At 40.1% G+C, this 14,402-nt stretch overlaps 2 protein-coding genes and 1 long non-coding RNA gene across 6 annotated transcripts in view; 2 read left to right on the top strand and 1 right to left on the bottom strand.

Annotated features, from left to right (window-relative positions):
- The window catches only part of LOC111939977 (uncharacterized), a 32,431-nt gene that overhangs the window by 16,422 nt on the left and 1,607 nt on the right, over positions 1 to 14,402 (bottom strand). For 2 of the 3 annotated variants that reach the window (XR_015279565.1, XR_002869400.2), the window contains exons 2-3: positions 6,391 to 6,518; positions 4,809 to 4,844 (exon numbers count right to left, since the gene is read on the bottom strand). This is a non-coding gene — a long non-coding RNA (uncharacterized LOC111939977). The remainder of the gene's footprint in view (positions 1 to 4,808; positions 4,845 to 6,390; positions 6,519 to 14,402) is intronic. The other variant, XR_015279564.1, reaches the window with a different exon arrangement.
- LOC111939971 (keratin, type I cytoskeletal 12-like) lies at positions 875 to 4,657 on the top strand. The gene is made up of 8 exons (XM_023942489.2): positions 875 to 1,592; positions 1,941 to 2,023; positions 2,253 to 2,409; positions 2,672 to 2,833; positions 2,932 to 3,057; positions 3,419 to 3,636; positions 3,890 to 3,972; positions 4,196 to 4,657. The coding sequence occupies exons 1-8, from the start codon at positions 948 to 950 to the stop codon at positions 4,291 to 4,293; spliced, it is 1,572 nt and encodes a 523-aa protein (XP_023798257.1). The 5' UTR covers positions 875 to 947; the 3' UTR covers positions 4,294 to 4,657.
- KRT222 (keratin 222) lies at positions 6,210 to 13,121 on the top strand. Of its 2 annotated transcripts, none has more exons than XM_023942477.2 (6): positions 6,210 to 6,365; positions 7,991 to 8,119; positions 8,839 to 9,059; positions 9,562 to 9,638; positions 9,813 to 9,918; positions 11,248 to 13,121. In XM_023942477.2, the coding sequence occupies exons 1-6, from the start codon at positions 6,270 to 6,272 to the stop codon at positions 11,459 to 11,461; spliced, it is 843 nt and encodes a 280-aa protein (XP_023798245.1). In that variant the 5' UTR covers positions 6,210 to 6,269; the 3' UTR covers positions 11,462 to 13,121. The 2 variants fall into 2 exon arrangements, with proteins under 2 accessions (XP_023798245.1, XP_023798246.1); XM_023942478.2 differs by having other exon boundaries at positions 6,357 to 6,447.

Raw genomic sequence — 14,402 nt, forward strand, 5'->3', positions numbered from 1 at the left:
AAATAATTTTCCATTTATCAAAATAACTTCAAAAGAAAATCATACTGGCTTGGAAGGGTTCCCATGCCCAAACCTGCACCCAGAAGCACTACATTTGATCTTTAGACTTGTATTATAAAAAGCACCAAATACAGAAATCAGGTTTGTTATTTTGAGATAACAGCAAACTATTTAGCAGACACAATGGTGAGTTCCCAGCTCCAAAATGCAAACTCTCATAGGCCATAGACTATATGATACAGACTATAAGCATACCACTCTGAGGTATTTCAATGATTAAAGGGTTAGGGCATAAACCCAATTCCAAATCTTATTTGGTATATTTATATTTTCATATTAATGATCACTTTTCAGTTCACTGAACATCTATGTGCCCTAGGACACCTGATGGTCACTTTTCTTACTTCCTATCAAGCACCCATGAGCACTAATCCAGCAGAGGCTCCTGCCAGAAGAGCATTATGAAAAGAAAGGCACTCCTGTCACACAGGCTGAGAAGCAGGGATCAAAGGGATCACTCTGCTGACTTAGCAAACTCCTGTAAGAACAGCCCCAAATGCAGGAAGCACTGAATCTGCAATGACAAAACAATTATTTAGGAGGGATTTAAATGCAAAAAGAACTTCTTGTGCTCCATTGCACATGGCAGAACACAATTGTGATATCTCAGCTCCACTCCACCCATTTCCCCTCGTACAAATACCTGGAGGGCACCAGATTTCCACTCCCATTGGCAATTTCAGTTGGCACATATCATTTCAGTTGGTCAGAACATACTAAACTGACATCTCCTCCAAACAGGAAGGAGAGAGTGAGAGCTCTCCCCAGGAGGTGGGGACTCCTCCTGAAACACCCACTGCTGTCCCTCTATAAAGCTGACCCTGCTCCTGTTCTGCCCTACTCTCTGTTGTATCCTCCACGGGGCAGATCCAGGCACCTCGAGCACCATGGCCCTTTCCGTGCGCACAAGCGGCGGGTCCCGGCAATTCTCCTCTCGGAGTGGATTTGGAGGGGGATCTCTGAGGACGTCTGGTTCTGGTGGTGGAGGAGGCTTTGGTGGCAGTGGGCTTGGGTTTGGTGGGGGGTCTGGTGGAGGGTTTGGCGCAGCTTCTGTTTTGGGTTCAAGCTCTGGCTTCGGTGGGGGCTTTGGGGGCAGTGCAGGTGCAGGATATGGAAGCAGCTTAAGCAGCGGCTTTGGTGGGAGCTTTGGAGGTGGTTTGGGTGGTAGCTATGGAAGCGGTTTGGGCAGTGGGTTTGGGGGAGGTTTGGGAAGTGGTTTTGGCAGCAGCTCAGGTGCTGCTCTTGGAAGTGGCTTTGGTGGTGGCTTAGGGACAGGTTTTGGAGGTGGGTTTGGCCCTGCTGGTGCTGGTGATGGTGGCATTCTTTCTGGCTCAAAAAAAGAGACAATGCAGAACCTCAATGACCGTCTGGCTGCATATCTGGACAAAGTGAGATCTCTGGAGGATGCCAACACCGAGCTGGAGCGCAAAATCCGTGAGTGGTATGAGAAAAGTGGCCCTGGCACTGGCACCCCTGGATCTGGGAATGACTACAGTAAATTCTACCCCTTCATTGAAGATCTTCGAAACAAGGTAGCAAGGCAATGTATTTTTTTGTATCTTTAAATTTGTAACTCACTTAATAGTATGAATGAAAATAACAAATTTCTTTCAGTAACCAAGAGCACATTTATCAGTACCTTTGGTACTGACACTTGCAGTGACCTCTGTCACCTTGCATTGGTGACATGTGCTGAATTTTTCCTGTACATTAAAGCTGTTCTGTAGTTGTGTCACACAGTGATTTGTCTAATCTGAATAAAGGAGAAGGCAGTGTTGGATTTCAGTTCTACAAACCCTTGTAGAACACAAAGTTTAAAGCCATTATTAAGCCATGAAGCCTTTGGGCTGTAACATCATTCTCTGAACACTGTATTCTAGATCATCAATGCAACCATCGACAATGCAAGGATCATTCTGCAGGTTGATAATGCCAGACTGGCTGCTGATGACTTCAGAGTGAAGTAAGGATATCTTAATGCTACAAAAACTCCTACTAATAACTTAAGGAAAAAGTTCTTTGGTATTAAAAATATCTTTCCTTGTAGAATACTTGTAATATAATTATTAAACAATATTATAATAATTATGTGTATTAAGTTTTCATATTAAAGCTAAAATAACGCACATTAATAGTTTACATTTGACCTCACTGACCATGTAAAAAATAATATTTAATCCCTTTATGCATAGATATGAGAATGAAGTGGCTCTTCGGCAGAGTGTGGAGGCCGACATCAATGGCCTGCGCAGAGTCCTGGATGAGCTGACCATGACCAGGGCAGATTTGGAGATGCAGATTGAAAGCCTGAATGAAGAACTGGCTTATCTCAAGAAGAATCATGAAGAGGTTATTTTTTTCCTTTGTGAATTCATAACAAGACACATGAAATTGTGAAACATCGAATTACTCCTTTATTTAAACCAGGTCCTGGGTTTCATTACAGGTTTTGTTTGCTGTTATTTTTTGAGTTTGCTAAGTGAAAGAGTGCAAGAAACAAGTTACAGATCCTTGTTGAAACAGAATTTATATATATTTCTTTACATATATTTTGGTAGTACTATTTTGTCTTCTATTAACAGACCCTTCTCTTTATTTTCAATCTCTCCAGGAGCTTCAGGGCATTCAAAGCAGTGAATTTGGCCAAGTCAGCGTGGAAATGGATGCTGCTCCAGGGACTGACCTGACCAAGCTTCTGAATGATATGAGGGGACAGTACGAAGTCATTGCCGAGCAAAACCGTAAAGAGGCTGAGGCGTGGTTCAATGAAAAAGTAACAACCAGAGAGAGCCAACTGAGCAAAATGCATGGGAAAATTAGTTCAATACTTGGAACTGTAAAATTACACCCTATTCTTCCTTGTCATTTCAGAGCGGGGAGCTGAAAAGGGAAATCTCCACCAACACTGAGCAGCTTCAGTCGGGAAAGAGCGAGATCACAGATTTAAAACGGACTCTCCAGAGCCTGGAAATAGAGCTGCAGTCTCAGCTTGCCATGGTATGTTCTGGGAAGCTGTTGACTGCTCAGAGCCAATTCGGCAACTTCAAAAGTCATTTTAGACCTAATCCTATTCCATAGAATTGATGATTTGCATTTATTTCCGATTAAATCCTATATTCTTTTAGTTCCTAAATAGCAGTAATATAGCTAACTGGATTATAAAGAGCATGTCACAAAGCAGATGAGTTTTTACATCACATTTAGGGAAGTGACAAGGGACCATTTTCAAACTGGTGCTTTCAAAAAGAAAATAAAACCTTCTAAGTAATGCAGCTGTGCTCACTCCCTTAAACTACTTCAGTTGGTTTTGTAAAGAGATGTTTTCCTTAACCAGAGATTATTTAATATCCTTACACAGAAAAAATCCCTGGAAGACACTTTAGCAGAAACGGAAGGTGGTTACTGCGCTCAGCTGTCACAAATCCAAATGCAGATCGGGAACCTGGAGTCCCAGCTTTTCCAGGTCAGAGCTGACATGGAGCGCCAGAACGCGGAGTACCAACAGCTCCTAGACATCAAGACTCGTCTGGAAATGGAGATTGAAACCTACAGGCGCCTGCTGGATGGCGAGTTTGTGTAAGGAACAAAGTATCTCCTTGGGTTTATTTTCTGTAGCAAAATCCTTTCCAGGAAAATACGAGGTGAAATAAGTGGAACATTCTCCAAGAGACAGTAAGGCACAAACAGTGATCTGAAATATCACTGTGACTGAGGAGAGTGAGCCATTCTGCTCACCGTTTAAATAATTTATCAATGTCACCAAGAAAAGAGAATTTATCCTGATCCTATTAACACCCTGCAATAGTGCATGTCTCTGATTCCCTTTCAGGGGAGGTGGACAGGGAGTTACATTTGAAAGTTCATCCCTGACAGGGTCCAAATCTCAAACACAATCACTGGACTCTTCCCAAGGTAGGTAGAACTTGATGGAATAAAATTTTGTTTCTAAAGTCATTCTTATAACTCCAATAATATATGTTATCCTGTTTAACTGTATCATAGAGTTCATTAAAATCAGAAGCCAATTGGAAAGGAAAAGCGGGCACGCGCTGCTTTAGTTGATCATTTTTAATACATTGATAAATACATTTTTAATACATTGATAAATATTTTTTGTTTTGTTCACGATGTTTAGATCCAACCAAAACGAGAAAGATCAAGACAATTGTCGAAGAAGTGGTAGATGGAAAGGTTGTTGCATCCCACGTTAAGGAAGTTGAAGAGAAGATATGAGGCACAATCTGATGTGGCAAAGGATCCATTTGCTCCAAGCCAAAATGGATAAATAATTTTATTCTTTTGTATGAAGTGATAAAGCATTTGGCTTTGTACTAAGAATCTTTTAGATAAGACAAAGTTGGCACTTCATTCCTTGCAGACATGCAATATATTTTCTGCTTCACTCTATCAGCATTAACTGTATGTTTTCCACAGTGTTCTTTAAAACTATCATCAAATCTCTGTTCAATAACCAGAAATAAGAAGCACACATTTAATTAGATCTGCCTTTTTATAATCGTTAGTATTATAATCAATAGATAAAACAATTTTGCTGTTCTAACCTCATTTTCCAGTTTTCATCCCTAATAAAAAAAAATCAACAAGCTTTAATGTATTAGTGTCCCTTTATTCTCTATGACCCCCTCCCGCTGTGTGGTGAGCCAGCAATAAAATATGAACATTGAAAGCAGCTAGAATTCAAAGTTCCAGAAGTTCTAGGAAAGATTCAATTGCTTATACCAACCTACCTTTAGCCTTCAGGAATCTCATAGCCAGGTGTTCTCCTAAAAAGAAAAAGAAAGCATTAGTTTATACTATCCCAAGTGCAATACCTTGTGTTTGTCTCATGGATTCCTAATGGTTTTCTTATGTAACTGTTCTCAACCCATCAATGACAGACACTGCCAATATTTTGAGTTTAGAGCTACACAGAACAAGGATAATTGAGATATTTGTAAAAAAGAGAGTGGACAACAAAACCTTTCCATCTCAGTCCAGGTCAACTGGAAGACAGTCAGCTAAGGAAAATATAATCCAAACACAGGATCCTTTCATATGTGCCAACAGACCCAGCCAAGAACAGGGAAGCCTTTTTACACCAAGAGACTTTTAAGTGGTACAATACTTTGACTTCTAAAAAGATGCGTGTCTTGTGAAAATTTACTGCCTGTCTTATCATTTCATTGATGTATAGTCTCATTCAGAATGTATTTCTCACTTTGCTAAATTTTAAATTTCTATTTAAATCGGAGATTTTTTTACTGCATATTGGAAATTGTGCACTACTGAAAAAAAAAATTAAATAAGCAAGAGGTAAAATGAAATAGGTAAGAGCCATTCTTAGCAGACAAGGTCATCGGGATCACACAGTGCTCCAGTGAGCAGGAAATGAAGAAGCACACCAGACAACCTGCGCTGACCTGCCTGGGAGCTGTCAGGAAAGGGGGAATAGCCCCATATACATCGAATGTTGTGTGTACTGAGCACACCAACACCTGGCACAGGTACTGAAACACTGTCAGAGGCAACCAAGACCCTTTTCCTGACAGCAGTGATGTGTCTGAAGTGCACATTCACCAGAACTTTGCCATCTGCAGAAGAGGAGCCCATACCACAAACTGTACCAGCACTACTCACCACCAGTAGTGCTGGTTCCTCTCCCTCCTTGTGTGTTTCTGCCCATAAAAGAGGATGCCCAGGAGCCCAGCTCATTTCTGAAATGGGACAGTCCTCAACACTGGTCAGACACCCAAGTCTTCATCTCACTGAGTCTCAAATACCTTCAGAGATGGAAATTCTGTGACAACCCTAACAATAGTGAAGGCACTGCCAGCAACCCAGCTGTGCAGGGGAGGCTCTGTCCCTCCACCTCCTCTTGCCAGAGCATTTCATGCTGGGCAGCTGCATCTTTATCCTTTGCTTTCTCTCTCTTACCCCCACATTTCTGAGGTTATAAAACCCCACAGTTACAGCGTAACAAAAACATTAACACATTGATATATTAATTTCGGCACATAATTTAGGAATAGATTTTTTTTAGTGCCATTCTTTGCTGTATTGACCTGCTGCCAGGACGGGCCGGCAGGTTCGGAGCCCCCCGCGCTCCCCGAAATGGGCCGCTGCCGCTTTAACGGGCCCGCGGCCGCAGCCCCGCGCCACCGGCAGCGGAGCCGGGAGCCGGGGAGGATGGGAGGAGAAGAAGGAGGAGGATGGAGCCGGCTCGGCTCCGCCGAGAGATCAGGGCAAAGTATGAATCGCTCATCACCCGAAATCAGATAAAGACCGTCAGCTCAGCAAGGACGCAGGTAATGCCTCCTCACAGCCACACACCTTGCAGAGTACGGAGCCATTCCCTGGCCGTACAGTTCCTCCCGCAGCCTCTATGAGGTACAGTAATTCCTTTCAATGCAGCAGATTTTCGGGGAAGGGACGTGGATTTTACCGCAGTAAGATGTGAACTAGAAGAATGGAAAATAGATTTTGTTAAGGGTATAGATTCACGCTGAACGAGTGCTGTGTAATTCATCAGGATGCTTTTCTGTCCCTGCAGCCGGGTTATTGCTGGGATTTAAGGGATGATGACATAGGCTGTAACAGGGTAACCTCTAGCTCCATGTAGTTATCTCAGAGGAAAAAAAGAATCCTGAAGAGAATCCTTTTATATACAGCAATCTCTGCCATTTTTAGCCCTCTAGTAAAGTACACTGTACCTCTGCAGGAACTATTTTCTATTGCTCACAGTAAAAACTATGTTTTGCTCTTCAGCAAATATCAGTTGCTTTCTCATATAGCTTGATTAAATGTTACCAACACACAATGCTGCTGTTAGGGATTTACATACAAACAGCTCTAAACCCAACTGAAATCAAATGGCAAAACAATTTTGAGCCATCAAATGTAAAGAAATTCAGGGGGAATCAGGTATTCTGTCACCTTGTACTCAGGTATTGCAGGAGTCCCAGGTTTGTTTTAAGGACAGGCCAGACGCTGCTGCAGCCCGGCTGATCCACCAGCAGTGCCAGACACACAGCAGCTGCACACCCAACAGGGAAGCCAAGTTTATCTTTGTGCTGGCACAAAGCAACCAATGCACATTGGTTTGATCCTGTCACACAAATTCTGCAGCACCCAGGAAAGAAAGGGGAAGCAAAGAATATTGGGGGTTCACTTGTGGATGAGACAAATCTAGATTTTTCACAAATAGCTGGTAAAAGTTGCAATAGAATGTACAGGGGAACAAACCCTTTATTTTCCTTAGTTTATAAGACCTGAATTAAAGAGATTCTTTTCTTAGAGTCAATGTCATCATAAGAACCTGCATAAAGCAGTAAAATATGCAAAAGAGCAAGTGCTGTTTCAAGGGCTTATGGCAACTTCACCACTTGCAGGGAAACTCAGAATCAAAAAAGAAAAATAACTTCTATAAGCCAAACAATCATTCTGGAAGTTACATGCAGGAACACACTATCGAAATCAAAGTCCAGATCTAAAATGACCCCATACATCATCAGGAGTGGTTTTAAAAAACTACTTTTAACAGGATAAAAGGAAAAAAAACCCAAAAATTCTGAAATCAAAATGCATTAAAATTAAAGCACTTTATTCAAACCTGGAAGTTCGAACTATCTGCACCTCCTCTAAGCCACTTTACTCTAGAAGTGAGTAAGGTCTCAATACATTTGGGTAATTTTTATGAGCATTCCTCTAGGACAAAGGTGCCAGGGATAGAGATGTGGCCAACCACTTCCCGTCAAACACGGTGGGATAAGAGCTTTCCCTCTACACAGCACAAAAATATTAACTCCTCACTGTGAGCTTTCACACATTTATACCACTCTAACAAAAACTCCAACTAGACATTTTTATGTGCCAATTTATTATCGTTATTTGAATATCTTTAATATTGTTATCTTTTGTATGTCCCCTGTAGTTAGAAGAAGGTACAAGTAAAAGAATGGACAGAGATGCAGAAGCACTAAAGGCAGCCAGAGCAGAACTCTGTGAAGCCCGACGGCAGTGGCACCACATGCAGATTGAAATCGAGTCTCTCCACGCTGTGGTAAGAGTCAGAAATGAAATTTGAAATCTCTTGGAAAAAAAAGAAGTCTTGTCCTTGATGTAAACTATCCCACAGTCAATTTCTGTAACAGTCACAGGCACCATAAAGCAGAAATCCATCATGGGAACACTCAGCTTTGGGGGCTCCAGCTCCTCACAGAGCCCTCACTCACTCACTGCCCCAGCACGTGTTCTGGAGCAGGATCTGCCACTCCAGACACACCTGGAGTCCTGTTTTCACACCTCCCAAGCACAGATTTGCATGATACTCCCCCACCAAGCTCCTGGTCATTCTGCCTTATCTCACAGCATGTTTATGAGCATTTTTTAACGTGTGGACCAGATTTATCAATTCATTAGTGACAAAATGTCAGCCATTTGCTCAATTCAGCAGTATAGAAAAGCTCCAAGAGCACACAGACACTTCATACAGCACTGAGCTAGACATTGTTTAACTGTAAAATCAGAGATCTGTAAACTCGAGGCAGTGGATTGCTGTGCAAGATATGGCCACTCTTTCATCTGATCTTAAATTACCACAGATTTTACTGGAAAAATTCTCAGCCAAAATATTACCTTAAAAGTTTTACTCCTGTTCTTAAAGAATAATCTTACAAGAACTAATGTAAAAATACACAATTAGTTAATGAAACCATGTACACCTGTAACATCTTTACACACAAACTTTCCAAATTTTAAAATATGACTTAAATTTCACAGGAAAAGGGTTTGGAACGTTCACTGAGGGCCACAGAACAGCAGTACCACATGCAGCTACAAAATTTGGAAGGTGAGATTGAATGCTTGGAGAAAGAGTTGTTGGATGTGAGAAGGGGAATTGAGAAACAGCTTCGAGAGCACGAAATTCTCCTGAACACGAGGATGAAGCTGGAGGAGGAAATAGCGACATATCGCAGTCTGTTGGAGCAAGAAGAAAGCAGGTACTCGCTGCTTAGAGCAAAAGATCTCAAATTTGTCTTCCATTTCTGAAAGTCTTAAATAATGAGAATTGTAAATAATGAACTAAACCTTAAAAAATTACAGTATAAAATCTTAGAAAAGGTTTTGTTGTAAGGTAGCTTCACTGACTGCAGAGTTTCTGGTGCTCAGTGTCTCCCACACGTTGCAGAGAGCAGCTCAGTCACTGCAGCCTCACTCGAGGCACCGTGGGACACTGGGGGCCTGTGGCCCCGCAGATCTCAGAGAGGACAGGGCCAGTCCACACACATGAAGTGTCCACGTCTCAGACCAGGACAGACCCCTACTGCACATGTATTGCCAGTAACTTCCTCCAGTTCTGACCTCAGAATAAGAAATCCCAACAAATAGTTACCACCATCAAACAGAACGTCTCATGATTCTCACATTTTTAAATTTCTCACATATGACAAGTTAGGAACTAAATTAATACTATTAGATGCCTGGAATCTTTTTTTTTTGCAGGTTCCGTTGCTCAATACCTGCTCAGAAGGATGAAAAAAAGCCCAGCACTAGCAAGATCACCTTTATGCTGCCTTCAGGTGAGTTTCATGCACCTTCTCCTTAAGGGTTTTGGCCCTAACTGTTCACAACTACTGACAAATTCCTGAATATTAAAAAAGGACCTTTTCAAATGTATGGGAAATACCTCCAGGTCCTATGTACTGCCCTTGCCCTTCTGCATGCTCACTGTATATCTGCATATTCTTTTACAGAGGGTGTAAAGAAGCACAAACCAAAGAAGGTGGAACTGATGACAAAACAAGCAATCCTAGATGGAAATATCATGAAGGAAAGTGCTGAAGCTCATGGCACTGTACAGTAAGATAAACAGGAATTTCACAAAATAACAATTGGAAGTAAAGAGTGGAGGTTATGTTTCAGTAGCTTTGAATTTTCCGTTACTTGGTATCTGTTTTATCATGCCCACAGAGCCCAGGAGCTTCAGAAGCACAGGGAGAGCTCCTGAAGGTGCACTCAATGGCAGTGTTTAACAATACATTACATTTAAAAGTTCTTTTTATTAGCATTGGCTTCACAAGCAAATAATACCATTCTGGTGCTTCTGATTTGTAATTTCTATTTCTGTTAAGAATGAAACTATGAATAATTCATCTTGCTAAGGCTGAAAGCAAAGAGCCCAGACCACATTCGGGAAGTCCCTCTGGGGCATATTTATGCACATAAATTCAGGCTCAGCTGCTCCAACTTGCTCCTTGGAAACTCCTACGTTTCCCCAAACAGGGGAGGGAGAGCCTGGCTCCCAAATAGGCATGTGAAAGTCTGTTAGGATGTGTTATTCACCTGAAATTACTTTAATAGCAATGGGTTGCCTCATTTTTATTTTTTTTTCCTGCTGCTCTCTGAGCTTTTTTTGTAGGCTAATTTAATATTACCTTTAAACTCACTGTAGTGGGCCATTCCTAACACTGAACCATAATCAGCTGCTGAAAAAATTAATGCCAGCATAAGGCCCCACCAGACACACCCTATAGATGACGTTTATTTTTGTGCACAAGCTTTGTTCATCACACACTCAGATCTGCAAGGAGCTACTCCACCAGGTGCAGTGTACTCAGCTGGGTGAGGCCCCAGGGCCTGACTTTCAGATCTGAATTCTGACACACACATAAAGAATTGAATCAATAGGATTTGGGTGCCTCAATAGTCCTGGATCAGCTGGCTTTTCAATTCTCACTATTTTACTTCTGCCCCTTTTTCTCTTTGATGTAATATAGCTCCACATTCTGAAGTTAGAGTCTAAACTAGATTTTCTCCTCCCTATTCTGAAGGTTTTCAGGTGCAGGAATTCTGTCCTGCTCACTACAGTACTGAGGTTTCTTGCAAAATTTTTGAGCTTGGATTACAAACTTTCTCCTTGGAAACAAACTGCCTCATGTATTTGGAGCAGTGGTTTTGTAGCCATGTCTACCTAAAAGTACAAAAACAAGAACATAATGAACCCTCATCCTTTATTTAGCTTCTCTGGAGAATGAATCTGTAAAAAAAGACACCTCTAGTATCTCAGTATCATATAAAATAACTCGACTTTTTATGATGCCATTTCTCTCTCTGTTTTAAAAGCAGTTCTGAAGATAGATAACTAATATAGACAAAAAAATCATAAATACATTTTCTTTATTGTTTCAGGACAGAAAAAGTGGATGAAGTTATTAAGGAATGGGAAGGTTCTTTCTTTAAGGACAACCCTCGCTTAAGGAAAAAGTCCGTTTCCTTGCGTTTTGATCTCCACCTGGCAGCCACAGAGGAAGGGTGTTTGCACACAAAAAAGAAAACCCTCCCCGACATTGAAGTCAGGCTGGTGATGAGGAGATCCTGCAGCATCCCATCCATCAAACCTTAACCTCAGCCAATTCCCTCAAAGTGCATCCACAATGGGCTCCGGAAATAAACTGTAGATGGACTCCCACGGCTGCTGTCTGCTACAACCACAACATCTTACCAAGCACTTGGATCAATACAATAAAACCATATAAGTCCTTTAATAGAAAGGGTGAAGAGCAAGGGGGTTCCAATTCCAAGAAAGCCTACTTTTATTGGTTTTATACTCTGGGTGCAGCCCTTTCATTTTCTCATTGTTGTTGTTTTGTAGAATTTCTCCAAATATTACAAAAATTAAACTAGAACTTTATAGTTTGACATACTTTGCCTTTATAAAGAGAACTTGTTTTCTCTTTCCAAAATTGAGAAATGCCTATTTGCTTAATTATTCAATATTCCATTCATATAATGACTGGTGAATCCTTGCAATAATTTATATCACAGCTATCATACTTCTAGAAATATATTTTAAAATAATACTTTCTAAGAGCAAAAATTACACACAAAATTACTTTTAAAATACATGAACTATTAATGAAGAGTTTTAGAAGTGGCTAGTATTTTTAAATTCCTTTTTTTCAGGCAACAACTGAACAAAAATATCTTTCCTCTACACCTATTTTAAAAGTGTTGTTACAATCCAGTAACATTTTAGCCATATTGTTCAACTGATTTTGAACCAGTAACTTCCCCTGAAAAATCATTTTCTTATGTGTCCACACACACCTGTACTACAAGTCTCTCAGCCAAGGCAAATGAAATTACTCTCTAATTGTTGAAATGTTCAAACAACCATTTGAATGTTGGTATTCCATTAATTTTGTTTATTATGACAATGTGCATTGAAATATCCTCAACAAATTCCTCTTCTGATAAAAACTACAGGTAAGTGATGCTGTTGATCTAGTCCATGTGACAAGTCACTGTTATATCAGGGTACAACTGTTACTACTTCAAATTAACTGGGCAAAATAAGGGCTACAAATTCAAACTACAATTAAACCAGACCCCTTAAGTACCCCCCACTCCTACCCAAAGTAGCTGTGGGAAAACACAAACCCCAACAGAAACCCTGCACCAGTACAGAGAGGAACAGCCATCATTCTTTAAAACCTTATGGGACAAATTACAAAGACTCAAACAAGATTGTACAAAGACAAGAATGATTGTTTGTGAGGATTCTGAAGAGGATGGATGTCACAGCTCCCACTGGAACGCTGGGATTCCTGGGGCTCAGAGTCTGCAAAACCCACGCACAGGATTTGCTGGATTACAGCAGCATGTAAAGGATTGATTTCAGTGTCAGTATCTGCCTTATTACTTATGGCATGTGTACAAAAGTGATACTGCAGATTTTTTCAGAGTTAATTTATGCTTCTATCCTTTTTTCATGGTAAGAACAATGCATCAATATTGCCCCGTCCTGTCTGTACTGTATCAAACTCGCTAATTATCCTTAACCTGAATCATGAGCTGATGTTACCATTTGAGTACTTGGCAACCTGAATGTATCAGCCTGCTCCAGTATTTTCACTATGCAGCTTTTTTTTGTGCTTAGACTGTGTACATTTTACAATACTTGAATTTAAACTAAGTTTTAATTGCTTTAAGGCACTTTAAACAGGGATACGAATTTACCAAAGTAAATTATAGTACTACAATAAAAAAAGTATTAAAATGGCGTTTGTCCATGCATATTTTGTGTGTGTCAATGTCTTCTCCTTAAGTGGAAAGGTTTAAAAGAAAAATGCAAAATAAAAGTTGCAGATAGGAAAACCTGTAGCACTGTAACAAATGTTTTCTATGAGCCCCCCTGCAATCAGAAAGACACAAATTCCCTCTTTATCTTTCCTTCTATCTATCTATCTTTACGGATAAGAATCTTTACCATAACATGTGAGTGTTCTCCTGCTACAGAACTTACTCTTTTTTCCTGGTAAATCCAGTCACCCTGCCTATCTTCTTCAGGTGTGACTTCCTCATACTGACTTCAGTAGCTTCTGCTACTCTAAGCCTGGTTTAAGAGGGCATTCTGGTTTTAACTAAGTTTTCACCCCTTTCAGTAAGTATCTATTTTTGCATTATTCACAAATTCCAGCTCTTCAAATGTAAAAAACACTCTTTTGTTCACGATGTAGTGAACTTCCACAAGTGTCAGCGTGAACTCCACATTGGCATCAAATAATATCTCACCCTCATTTTTAGGTCACTTTAAAGCTGAATTTAAAAAAAAAACAAACAAAAAAACACTGAAGCTTAGTACTATGGCAGAGAATTCTTCATTTCTGTGGGTCTAATTAAATCCAGACCAGCTGAGCCTCTGCCAACCAGCACCTGCAAATGGCTGATGTAAAAACGAGTTTCATTGTCTCAACCTACTTCCCAGTGAATGTTTGTCCTCATTCCAGAGCTTATGAAACTGCTGGTAATTAAAACAGTTGGGTAAGAATTAGTTTTTACATCCCCCCTGGTAAGCATGGTGAAGTATAAACAATTCCATTAAATCAGTAAAAGTACTTATATATTGTACAGGATATTAAATAGCATATGCTGGCAAAAACCTTTCACTATCACAAGATGGAACTGAGGCAAGGAGCACAGTAAGAAAAAAAAGGGGGAATAAAGCAAAGCAGGAAATACACTGGTGGCTTTGAAAACATAATGATTTAAAATAATTAGTGTAGAATATGAGTTTCCATAAATGTACTTAAACACCATAATAAGCAATTCCATTTTAAAAATAAATGCATTTAAAATAATTAAAATTTAAAAATTAAAGTGTAATTTAAAAATAATAAATACTTCAAAATTTCAGTTTTAAATGTAACATTAAATGCAATTTATACTATCAACAAAACCATGTTATTAATAAACTAGAAGTGAATGTATGAAACTAGGGCGAAACCTGGTCAAAAGCATGGGGAAACCAAGTTATTTTTCACTTCTTACAAGTATTTTATCAC

Source organism: Cyanistes caeruleus, chromosome 27, assembly GCF_971803275.1.
Source record: "Cyanistes caeruleus chromosome 27, bCyaCae1.hap1.1, whole genome shotgun sequence".
In the NCBI taxonomy this organism is placed as follows: Eukaryota; Metazoa; Chordata; class Aves; order Passeriformes; family Paridae; genus Cyanistes; species Cyanistes caeruleus.